Source organism: Pygocentrus nattereri, chromosome 23 (assembly GCF_015220715.1).
Source record: "Pygocentrus nattereri isolate fPygNat1 chromosome 23, fPygNat1.pri, whole genome shotgun sequence".
In the NCBI taxonomy this organism is placed as follows: Eukaryota; Metazoa; Chordata; class Actinopteri; order Characiformes; family Serrasalmidae; genus Pygocentrus; species Pygocentrus nattereri.
In genome coordinates, this window is record NC_051233.1 from 26,161,469 (window position 1) to 26,174,238 (window position 12,770).

Sequence of the window (12,770 nt, forward strand, 5' to 3'; positions counted from 1 at the left end):
TTTTTTTTTCAAACAGAAAATAAGTATTTAAAATGGACAAAAATGATGTTTTGCTTTATGCACTTTAACGTTTGAAATACAATTCAAATGCAATAATATGCTTGAAATGCATCTCACATGTAAAATAAAAACTCATCTGAGAAAGCTTGGGGCTTCTGTGAGCTTTGGGTTGCCAGTCTCATGACTCTCGTGTTAGCATTTGCCTTAGCGACCTCCTGTTGCAGTATGAAGGACCAACAATGACACAAGTATAAGTAGATAATAAATAATTGAATATATAAAGAAAAAAAATAATGCAGACATTTATTGATTTATGTAGTTATTTATTTATGGTTCCATAATTCAGAGGATATGGCGAAGTTTGGAGGAAAATTCCTGTAAGACACTACGTATTGGGTTTGGAATATGTTTGTTTTCCACTATGTGCAACGACAGTAGTTTTCAAGAACAATATTCATTACATTGTGATATCAACCCATTAAAAAAGCCAAAACACATTACAAAACTTATGCACCAACAGAAACACTTCTATAGGTTTTTTTTTCAGAAAGGTACGTTTTGTTGATTTTCTAAGTAAAAATAAGCTAACACTGTTTTCCACAGAGAACACACTATTGCACATTTAAATGAACAATCACTGTGTATTTACTGAATTCAGCATATTGGGAAAACGTAAAACATAAATGTGGCCTGTGCAAAAGTTACCTAGATGGCAATCACACACACACACCTTCTAAGCCACTTCTCCTGGGTCGCAGGGGGTGCTGGATCCTATCCCAGCTGTCATTGTGCAAAAAGCAGGATACACCCTGGACAGGTCACCATTCCATCACAGGGCAAACAGACACATTCACTCACACCTAGAGCCAATTAAGCATGTCCAATTGGCCTGACTGCATGTCTTTGGACTGTGGGAGGAAACCCACACAGACACAGGGAGAACATGCAAACTCCACACAGAAAGGACTGTGGTCGCCCAGCCGGGGACTCAAACCCAGACCCTCCTTGCTGTGAGGCGATAGCGCTACCCACCACGCCTCCGTGCCGCCCGGCAAGAAGAATACAGAAACTTAAAAACAAGTTACTCAGTAAATGAATATATGAATTAGAATTGCAAAGAGTAATGATGATAAATCTAAAAATAAATATACATAGAAATTAATATATTAATAAATAAAACCTTTACATGCGTCTATTCAGATTATTTATTGATTTTGTTATTTATATGTTCTTACTTTTATTTCCATAACTATTCATTTCAATATTTATTCTTTTATATATTTACTTATTTCTGTATTTCCTTGTCCTTATGATAATAAAGGGCATGTCAATCAACCCCGGGCGCTGCAGATAGGGCTGCCCACCACTCCAGGCAAGTGTGCTCACTGCCCCCTAGTGTGTATGTAGTGTTCACTTGATACATACTTGATTGCTAAGCCTGAACATGAAAAACATAAACCCTCATTACCACGTAAATGAAGAAATACATAAATGAATTCATGAAAAAAACGTATTAATGAATCAGTAAATAAAGCGAGCAATTGTTAAAAATATAGACATAAAACTATAGAGAAAAAATATATAAACGGACATACACATTAATAAAACATTATACATAATACAGAAATAAACAAATTGAGAAATAGATAACTACAGAAAAAGGAAATACACGATATTTCCAAAAGTATTTAGTCATCTGCCTTCACATACATATGAAATTGAGTGGCATCCCATTCTTAATCCATAGGGTGTGATATGATGTCGGCCCACCCTTTGCAGCTATAACACTTTCAACTGTTTTGGGAAGGCTTTCCACAAGGGTTAGGAGTTTATGGGAATTTTTGACCATTCTTCCAGAAGCGCATTTGTGAGGTCAGACACTGATGTTGACTAGAAGGCCTGGCTCACAGTCTCTGCTCAATTTATTTCCAAAGGTGTTCTACCGGGTTGAGGCCAGTCAAGTTCTTCCACACCAAACTCACTCATCCATGTCTTTATGGACCTCCCTATGGACCCCCAAACTGTTCCCAATATGTTGCGAGCATGAAATTGTCCAAACTCTCTTGGTCTGATGAAGCATTAAGAGCTCCTTTTATTAGAACTGAGGGGCCAAGCCCAACTTCTGAAAAACAACCCTGCACAATAATCCCCCCTCCACCAAACTTTACACTTGGCACAATTGCACAATGCGCTTGGTGATGTGAGGCCTGGATGCAGTTGCTCGGCCATGGAAATCCATTTCATGAAGCTCCCTACACTGTTCTTGAGCTAATCTGAAGGCCACATGAAGTTTGGAGGTCTGTAGTGATTGACTGCAGAAAGTCATGCACTATGCGCCACAGCATTCCCTGATCCCGCATGTAATCCACAGTATATACACAATATATACACAGTATATACACAGTATATTTTAGTGTATTCACATACACTAAAAAACAGTTGAACTGTTCCTTTAATTCCCTGAGAAACTGGCTCTACTCTTATGTCTTTCATAACCCCTTACATGGCCAGGGCCCACCAGCAGGCCCAAAGGTTTATTGCACACTTCTATTACCTAATAACAACATTTGCATTGCATTTAAGTAGATCAAGTAGATCCCTTTTAGTTACTGAATAATAAGGCTTAGTATGTAATAAGACTGGGACGTTTAAGGGGTTAAGGGCTCTAGATGTTAATAAAATGGCAATGAAAAAAAAAAACAGAACAGTCCAGAAGAGAGCTAAAAGGGTGAAAGTCTTTTGTAACCAAAATATGTGGAAAGCATAAACAATGAGGCTTTTGGGGGAAAAAAAACAGACTACTCTCAAATGGTTTGGGAACAAAGGATAAAGTTTAATCTGGATTTCAGAGAAGTCCCGTTTTATGGGCTCAAGCGTAACCAGGCAATTCGTGGAAAATGTACTTTTTTCCAAGTAGCAACTATTTCAAACGTTTGCACACAAAGCTGCACAAAACCTTAAGCAGTACCAATCCCTCTCAAAAAACCAAAATCATTAAAATCCACTTAAAATGAAAAACATTCATTTAATTTTACATGATCATTCTAAAGGCAAAATCCATCATTTTATATAGCAGCATATTCACTGTAAACGTATGGGATTCGTATACATGAAGAAATGAAACCAAATCATATGAAATGAGATTCTGGTTACTGTTTACTGAAAGTCTCTTCCTGATATGAAATATAGTCTATAAGTCATTAGCATAAACATGCCTGATCATGCATCATTAGCGTCCAGATAAACTCTTCAAAAAAAGCAAGAGTTACTTACAGTAGCTTAAAGGTACATTAAGTAAGATATGTACATGTTTATCTGGTTCAGTGCATAGGCATCGCCTGATTATTACCTCTTTGCTGCTTACATAGGTTGTGATGTCAGCAGAATACAGTACTGTGCAAAAGTCAGAGACCACCCTTCATTTAATGCCAGTCAAACAGCCATTACGTACAAGTTTTTCTACTGAAATTTCAAAGAAATCTGCTGGGATATTTTTCCACACCTACAAAGCTTAGTCACAGAAGTTGGTTCCATTTTCTGATTCTTACATTCCAAGTAAACTCAAATACACTCGCTTTTGTTGAGGTCTGGGCTCTGGGGTGGTCAGTTCACCGCTCTACCAGCAGCTTCTTTTGTGAGACCACAGTGAGAAGTCACATCTTCCAATACTTAGTTTAATTCATTTATTCTCAAACCATTACGTTTTTGGTAGAAGTCTTCACTTATTGTACTTATTAATATCATTTGAGACGTTTTCTTTTATCCAATTAGACACTAAAACAACCAATTCAATATAAAGGCGAGTTCAATCAGGTTTTTTTTAATGTCTGCATAATTCAGTTGATGAGATGTAAACAGTCAGTCAGAGTGGTTTGATATGCAATGTACTATAGAGAAATTCTCAACTCATATTTCTTTACAGTGGTGTTGATAGGAACCAGAGGTCGCAATGTCAACGATGCGAATAGAGCCATTTTATTTACTCTCCAAAGCCACCTGTAAACCAGAGATGTGTAATGTTGATAATGATAAAGTAGTCAAAATCTTCATGAATGCATTTTAAAAATATGCTTTACATTAAAAGTGCATCTCAACACTACCGTAAAACAGTGTCTCAGACATCAGGCAACCTACTTACTACCGTTTTATGTAAAAACGTAGTGTGATGTAGGTTTTAGAATCATTACAACTCTTCAGACGTCTGGTTCCTATCCATACCACTGTGAACAATTCTGATTTGGCAAGTTTTACTCAAATGGAGCATTTCACACTAAACCATCTTGAATTACTTTGTTTACATCTTACTGACTTAATTAAGCAGAAATGTTGGGAAAAAAAACAGTGGAAGTCCCCTTTAATCAAAAAAATCTAACTGTCCAAAATTATTGCATTGTTCATGCATTTTCAACAGCTCTTTAGGTCAATCACATCGATCAGATTACGTCTGTCAAAACACTTCTACAACAGAGGGTAGGGACATATTTTAAAATCAAGTTAAACAGTTAATGATACTGAGAAAGCCCTAATTTCTCCATTGTTATACAAAGACAAAGGCATAATGCACTCACCCATATCCTGGCTTTGGAAATGGCCATTCATCATAAACAATTATATTACGTGACTTGCTTTTTTTCGGTAAATATATTTCCATCTTTTTTTAAATGGACATACATTTTGTACTCTAAGCATGTGGTATAATATTGTGATTTTTTTATTTTAGCCATTTTTTGTTTAGAATCATTGTTGCAAAAAGAATACTTGGATGGAAACACAGCTAGAGGCAAGAAGACAAACCCAGAATCTTAGCAGAAATCTGGTTTGTTATCTAATGCTGTTTTGATGAATTTCGAGTATGCTGACTTGTATTGGTAACTTGTAGTAGTAGAGGAGCTTGCTCTTAGCAAACTTACAGAAAGGGCACAAAGAGATAACTTTCAAAGATAATGTTCCTCTTGGTTCACTGACAGCCTTTAGCATGCATTAATGGACCAGCAATGAAGGTTTTGGTAGTTGCACAAAAATGAAATAATGCCACAACTTTACAGTCCTGAGTACATTGTAGTTATAGAGATAATTGAGCAGAACAATTACTGGGCGTATAAAAAGTCAGAATCCTTATTTTAGATATTCACAGTCCTCAAGTCTCACTTCCCCTGGAGATTCCACTAGGATCCTATAAAACACAGTTTACACAGACCCACTGCCCTGCACATTTGCAAATATTTCATACCCCAATACAACTAATTCAAGCTTGTCTCAGAGGTCTGGACATGATCTCTAAATAAGAATACTCATTTGGGGGCAAATTCTTAAATTTTGGTGCTGGACTGTGGCAAAATCTGTCATCAGCAAGGATATGCTACGTCTTAAACCCACTCCCAAATTCCTCTAGTCTGTGCTCTTTTAACATCCAGAGTACATTCGATACCACAAGCAAAACAATCAGCTATCAGCTAGTGGCTCTGGCTTTCTGATACAGGAGGTCATTTTCATGTTTACAGCATGTAACGTGTTCTCTGCACACATGCCTCACATCTTCATGCTTAATTGGAGCATTCCGGGGGATTTTTTTAAGCCATGCTAACTTACATAGCATCCATGTGCTAGTGACAGTTTCGGTGTCTATCAGACAATGTTGATGAGCACACTCTCGCTGACTACTTCGTGCTCCACCTTCACAAGTTGAGATTGGTTTAGAAACTTCACACTCATTTTGTTCCTACCCTTTTAAGTCCAACCTTAATTAACACAAAACTTCTCATGGTTGTCCTCAGACTTTATCGATATGATATCACGTCTAGCCCCATGAGACAGTTAAAAGGGCTTGAAAAAGCAGTCAGTGAGATGGATCAGATGTGTTCAAGGTCAAGGAATACTTGAACCAGTGCAGGGCACTGGATCTCCCAACACGGGAGCTGAGAATCCGTGGTTTACATGTTTAAAGCAGCCAGTGTCAGTGATTTTTATGTAATGTTCATTGTCAATTTTAGTTGTAAACAACATACTTTTGGATCACCTCGTCATGGGTTTTTACCTGAGGGTGACTTGCAAACGGAGAGGCAACAGTCTGCGAAGCTGGTTCTGCAGGCCCAGCACCTGGCTGTGGGACAGGGCGCGGTCGGGTGACTGGTAATCCAGCCGGTAGCACAGACTGGCATGACCCATGTGCGGGTGACGGAAACGGTCCACCAGTTTCAGATCCTTGACTGCACCACCTGTGGCCACCCGCACCACAGCATGGAAATCTAGCTCATCAAAGCTATCTGGTTCCATCCAGAAACTGATGTCATGAGAGTAACTTGGCGGGTACAGCGAAAAGGGCCGGAAGGGACCAATAGGCCGTGGTTCGAAATGTGCAAGGAAGCGGGGGTCAGCGCTCCACAGCAGTCTCCAGTCAGGGATAGAGAGGATCAGGGTGGCCAAGTGGTCTATGTTCAGCAATAACACGCAAAGTTGGAGGGATCCCTGGAAGTCGGATCCTGGGACAGGGACAGATGTCATCCTGCCAAAGTTCTGGACATCTTGGGAGTACACCCACACTTGATGTTCCTCTCCAAGGTGCTCCTCCTTGAAGGAAACGTGGTAAGGTGAAAGTAGAGCTTCCATGCAGTCTTTGAGGCACTGGAGGGGCTGAGATTTAGAGGGTAACACACCGACTAGGAGAAGCTGATGGTAAGCAGGGTACTGGTTCGGGGATATGGGGACTCTCTGGAAGACCAAGCCACTCAATGCATGAAGAGTTCCAGGGCTAAAGTCCTCATTCTGCATGATCTCCTGTACATGCAGCAACAGAGATGGCCGCAAAGCATAGCTCCCACCAGAGCTCTGTTGATCCTCCATCGGATCACAGTCCTTCATGCTGTCTTCACATTGGTTAAGAGGGTGGGTTTCAATGGGCTTGATCCAGTAGACATCAGAAGGGGTCAAGTTCAAGCCGCAAGACTGGAGTTTCTCTGGGCAGCAGTTAAGCAACTCAGGGAAGTTGCCAATAACTGTGCACACAGGCCATGAGGATTTAATCTCTCTAAGCAGCTGCTCCAGCACAATTTTTACAGGATGGTGTGACTGTTGGCTAAGAAAACCCCTGATGAAGAGAAGAATGAACAGCATGACCTAATTACAACTTTTAATAGAAAGTCATATTCATTTTTTCTTGCATGGGTGAGGACTGGCTGGAAAAGAAGATATTTATGTGATCAATCCAAGGTATTCAATCCATTTTAATAAAAAAAAAAACTTGGCGATGTAGGTGAAGGAAACAGCCATTACTTATAATCTTTATCTACAAATCTCTACAAAACCCATTTTATCTACAAAACTTTCAATTATTTAGGTCTTGCAGAAAATCAGTAGAACTGCCAGTTAAAAATACTGGATACATTTTCAGCAGTAAAGCACAATTATGGACAATGGTAGTTTCAAGTGACTTACATCTCCAGAATTAATGACACCTTAGATCATTTGGCTCTGCATTAATCAGGCAAATACTGTTACATGCCATCTAAATATGATATGTATTGATAGATTATTTTGCCTACCTGTTCACATAATCGCTCAGTTCTTCTGGAACCTCAAAACTCACTGTCTCCTTTCCAATTGTTGTGACCATTTTCAGCTTCTCTGGCATGGTGTATGGCAGACTCCGGGTAAAAATGTGGTTCAGTGCCCCTTCTACATGAAAACCTTTGTCTTGACTCCTGCAGAGGAATTAAAAGCATGCAAACATAGCAAATCATCACCTGAAATAAATAAAATCTTACTACATTGTAATCGGGGCTAGCCTAAATAATTACTACTATAATTAAATGCTCAAGTATTTGTTTCTCTATTTAATATTCAGAAGCTTTTCTGTCTTTGCCACAAAAACTGCAACCTAAACACCATAACATTTCATCAGCAAGAGTTATTGGTAACATATATTAATAGATATTTTAACAATAAATTAATAATAATTAAAAGCAGGTTTAGTTTTGAGGTGTCTGGCAAGGGAGTGAAGCTCTCCTCATCCACTTCTAGGGTGGTCTGCATTCAAATAAGCTTGAAGTGCCAAACGCTCACCAATACCCAGGTTCACTCTGCACAGCTCGGTTAAAACTGTGAACTAACCAAATAAAATGGCTTGGTAAAATAAATAAAAGCAACCGACTAAAATAAACTAAAAGTAAGACTGTGATTGTTATACATTTGTTACACTGTGAGTGACTACGTGGCTCTTTAAAGCTGGCTAGAATTGCAAATTCGATCATAGCAAATTACAGCATGTGTGCAACTGTTAATACGCAGTCACCTACTGAATATATTCTGAACTGCAGTAACAAACATATTTAGTATTACGGTTTATTATGAAATGTAAATTTTACTGGTGTGGTAAGTGTTTTTGTGAAGCTGTCACATATGCATTTGGAAATACCAACAAACATTCAAAGTCTATAAAATGCTGATCAACAACTGTTTGTCCTTCTCCTATAAAGTTACCATTTAGGAGATATGAGGTTTTGTATAATATAAGGTTTGAAATACAACAGAAGCAATATATAAACAGCCAGTATTCTGTATAGATGTGTGTTACAAGTGCTTTAAATCATGCTGGTTACAAAGAAAGTCTTCCAGTATGCCTCAATAAAAACATCTCCATACCTGTAACCTGTGCATCTGTAACCTTGATATTTGTCACGATCAAATGGGTGAATTTCACTGAGGATGAGGCCTGCCTCTGCTGCCATGGCAACTGCCTGCCAGCTATTGTGCCACTCTCTCATGGGGTTGTCGTATGGAGTGCCGCCTTGTCCGTTGCACAAAGCCATGTGCACTTCCCCATTGTCCTTAAGCACTTCGGCGCAACTAGAAAACACAAGCAGAGAGCGCTCTTCACACAGGCAGAGAGCATCATTCCCAACGAGGGCTGCGCTGACACTGTGAGAACGGCTGAACAGTGTTTCAGCCCCTCACTATGACTCTTGTGTAACACTGCAAGGCTTACATAACGACCAAACAAATCCTCACGGGTCTCCAGAGGGCCTTGCTTACCTCTGAAAGAACTTAGCCAGGAGGGTACGGTTCTTCTTGACGCCGCTTTTACGGCCACAGTGAGGAAAATTGAAGATGATACAGTCATAAAGATGTTGCTGAATGACCTCATGCCCCTTTAAGCATGTGCAGTCCACCCCAAACAGCACAGTAGATCCTGTGAAAAGACACACAACCACATGTACACGCACATTATTAGGTTTACGGTTTGGTCCAGTGTTAAGACTCCAAAATGGGCCTCCCACAAACTGCAACTGGAAGTTTGAGAGGGCTTTTTATCCCCTTGGCTGCTTCATAGCAACCAAACTGTGACCAAAATATACTGGTATGGTCACAAGCATGCAAATTTATCGGGTTATGACACCGCGTGAGTGGGCAGGACGACTGGCTCAAATGCAAAATAAAGTTGACACATGAGCTCATAAATGCAATTTGAATGTGTATTTATAAACGACAAGAGGGATTTTAAGGAAGTTTTACCCCTTCAGCCATTTTGTAGCAAGCCACTACAGAAATCTAATGCCTTGACCACTGGTGTGCAAATTCACTGGTTTATGACACCTCATGAGTGGGAAGAACGACTGGCTCAAATGCAAAACAGAGTCAACACATAAGCTTATCAAGCCAAGGAACATAATTTCAAATGCAGGAATAAAAATGACCAGACCACACATTAAGAGAACTGGGCATCATTCAGAGGAACCCTGCCTAAACACACTATGTGTACGACTGCTCAAAACATTGTCATGATATTGTAGCATCCTGAGAGGAGGACTGACATTTGGCATTAATAAATACATATCAAAATCTAACCAGACAAGAAATCTAAATGGGATGCTTTTTAATATGGCTAATGATCTTATATGCCATACATCTTTAATACATATTAATATATTAACATGCCCACTAGTTAAAGGTATTGATAGGGCAAGGTATATTATATTACAAAACTGGCACATATGTTCACAATACACAATATGTATCTTGCTATTTTGCGAATAATAATGCGAATAAATCAGAAACAGTGAAAATGCACTCAGCCAGTCACTATAATCACATATTCACCTGATCTCAATTATCTGCGCTGACCGCAGTTATATTCCATACTTGTTTACTGTTACAATCATGTTTAAATTCTGTTAATAAAGACAATTTAATTGGACGTGTTTTTTTCTGTCCTTCTTACCGGCGCTACATCGCATATAGAGGGCAGCAGTGAGTAATGTTTGTTTATCTGAGTTTGAGCTAGTTCTGTCATTAGTTGGGAGCTACTCCAGACAACTTGCAAAGAGGAGTGTTACCATTCTGCGATGTCTTCCGGGTTTCTTAAACACTAGAGGGCGCTCTCGAGCAAGTCTAAAATGAATGGGTTAAGATGGAGCATTTGAGCATGCTTAAACATTTTTAATGTAATAGAATGGAATCATTTCCTGAACACTGAACAGCATAAAGCACATGTTAACACCACTGTTATATTTTTAAAGGAGTTTAAAACAGAGCCTCATGATGTCAGTAAGCACGAACAGCCAACGATCCGCTCTGCTCACCAAACAATCAGCACTCAGTAGCAGTAATGCTAGCGTTGTATTGCCCAAAACCCATTTGCCGTAGAAACAAGGAAATATATAGTTACATTTTCTCTCATGTTTAGTGAAATGCATCCTTCTACTTTCTAAAACTGAAGAAAAGTTCTGGGCAAGTGATTAGAAACTATTCTAAGCTATTTTTTTGTTTTTAGCGAGGGGAATTGGCTCAAATGGTAGCGTGCTCGTTTAGATTCTGAGATCCTTCAGGGCAGTTAACCCACGCAAGGCACCCGGTCCTGATGGTGTCCACAGCTCTGTACCAACCAGCTGGCTGAGGTTTTCACTGATGTCTTTAACCTCTCTTTAAGTCAGTGATTCCCAAGTGCTTTAAGGAAACCACAATTGTTCAAGTCCCCAAAAAATCGTCTGTCACCTGCCTGAATGACTAGAACCCTGTTGCACCGACATCTACAGTTATAAAGTGCTTCGAGCAGCTGGTCAAAGTTCACATCTGCTTAACGCTTCCAGCCACCATACACCCTCTCCAATTTGCATACCGCTCCAATAGACTCAGAGACGATGCCATTGCACTAACAATACACACTGCTCTCACACACCTGGACAGGAAAAACACATATGTAAGAATGCTGTTCATAGACTATGGCTCAGCATTCAACACAATCATCCCTGCCAAACTCATTCCTAAGCTCGCACACTTGGGTCTGAACTCTCATCTGTTCAACTGGATACAGGACTTCCTAACGAGCAGACCCCAGGTGGTGAAATTTGGGAACAGCTTCTCCTCCACACTGACTCTGAGCACAAGTGCTCCCCAGGGATGTGTGCTCAGCCCCCTCCTGTACTCCCTGTATACACATGACTGTGTAGCCAAAAACACATCTAACATCATCTTCAAGTTTGCTGATGACACCATCATCCTAGGCCTCATCACTGGTGGAGATGAAACAGCCTACAGAGACGAGGTCAGCGTGGTGTCATGACAGCAGTCTCTGTCTTCATCAGCAAAACAAAGGAGATGATTGTGGACTACAGGAAGCTGCAGAGGGGTGGTCACTCTCCCCTGTTCATCATTGGAGCTGAAGTGGAGAGAGTCAGCAGGGTGAAGTTCCTTCACCTCATTGATGACCTCACCTGGTCCCTCCACACCAACACTATGTGAGATCTGCCTGTCAGCGTCTCTTCTTCCTGCGTAGGCTCAGGACATTTGGTCTGCCTCCTCAGATCCTTCACCAACTTCTACAGGTGCACCATAGCGAGCATCCTCACGGGCTGCATTACTGTCCGGTACAGCAGCTGCACCGCCTGCGACCGCAAAGCCCTTAAAGGAGTGGTGAAGACGACAGAAGCCACCACAGGCAAAAAACTAACAGTCTTACAGGACGCCGACCAGTCTCGCTGTCTCAGGAAGATCAAAAAGATCCGGTCAGACAGGGTCACCCAACACGCTGCCTGATCACCACCCTGCCATCAGGCAGGAGATTTCAGCATACAGGCTAGAACAACCTGGTTAATGAACAGTTTCCATCCACAGGCTGTCAGGCTTCTGACCAAGCTGTGAAGCTGTGGGTCCGTCCTCAACTACCATTTCACTCAGTCACTCTGTCAGTATTATTATTATTATTGTATCATGTCATCTCTGCTATGGACAATAACACCTTAACACTAAGTCACTTTAAAGAACAATAACACTGAGTCGCATACGTCACTTTAAAATGTATATCGTCTCTATATTTTGTGTATATTTAATATATTTCAATTTGTTTTTTATACTGTATTTTTATTTTCTACTGTCTGTAGAGTGATTACCTGAGCCTCACCACAAGCATTTCAATGCATAAATGTCCTGACATGTTGCGCAAATAACAAATAAATTTGAAACTTAGCCGTTTAGCTCCATACACTTCCATCCATTCGCCCTCTGGCACCTTGCAGTCATGTTTTTGATATAACGGTGGAAATAGGAAGAGGCCAGACTGCTCATTAACCAGTTTTAGTTACCATCATCTGCTAGGAAGCAAGACAGCTTATCAGAAAATATGATCAAGTTAGACAATTATTAATTATTAATTTACAGTTTATTTGTTTTGTAAATATTATGAAATTAATGTGATTATTTAAATGGCACTTAACTGTCAGCTAAATTCTGTGATCATGACAGGCCTAAGACGCACACACAATACAGTAGTAAAAACACAA

The 12,770-nt window shown here is 40.0% G+C and overlaps 1 protein-coding gene across 2 annotated transcripts in view; it reads right to left on the reverse strand.

Moving 5' to 3' along the window:
- Positions 1–2,809: 2,809 nt before the first annotated feature.
- fdxacb1 (ferredoxin-fold anticodon binding domain containing 1) overlaps positions 2,810–12,770 on the reverse strand; it is an 11,972-nt gene continuing 2,011 nt past the window's right edge. For both annotated transcript variants that reach the window (XM_017699942.2, XM_017699932.2), the window contains 4 exons: positions 9,028–9,184; positions 8,638–8,841; positions 7,539–7,697; positions 2,810–7,084 (listed from right to left, as the gene is read on the reverse strand). In XM_017699942.2, coding sequence (XP_017555431.1) covers positions 6,031–7,084; positions 7,539–7,697; positions 8,638–8,841; positions 9,028–9,184 — 1,574 coding nt within the window. In that variant the 3' untranslated portion in view covers positions 2,810–6,030. The remainder of the gene's footprint in view (positions 7,085–7,538; positions 7,698–8,637; positions 8,842–9,027; positions 9,185–12,770) is intronic.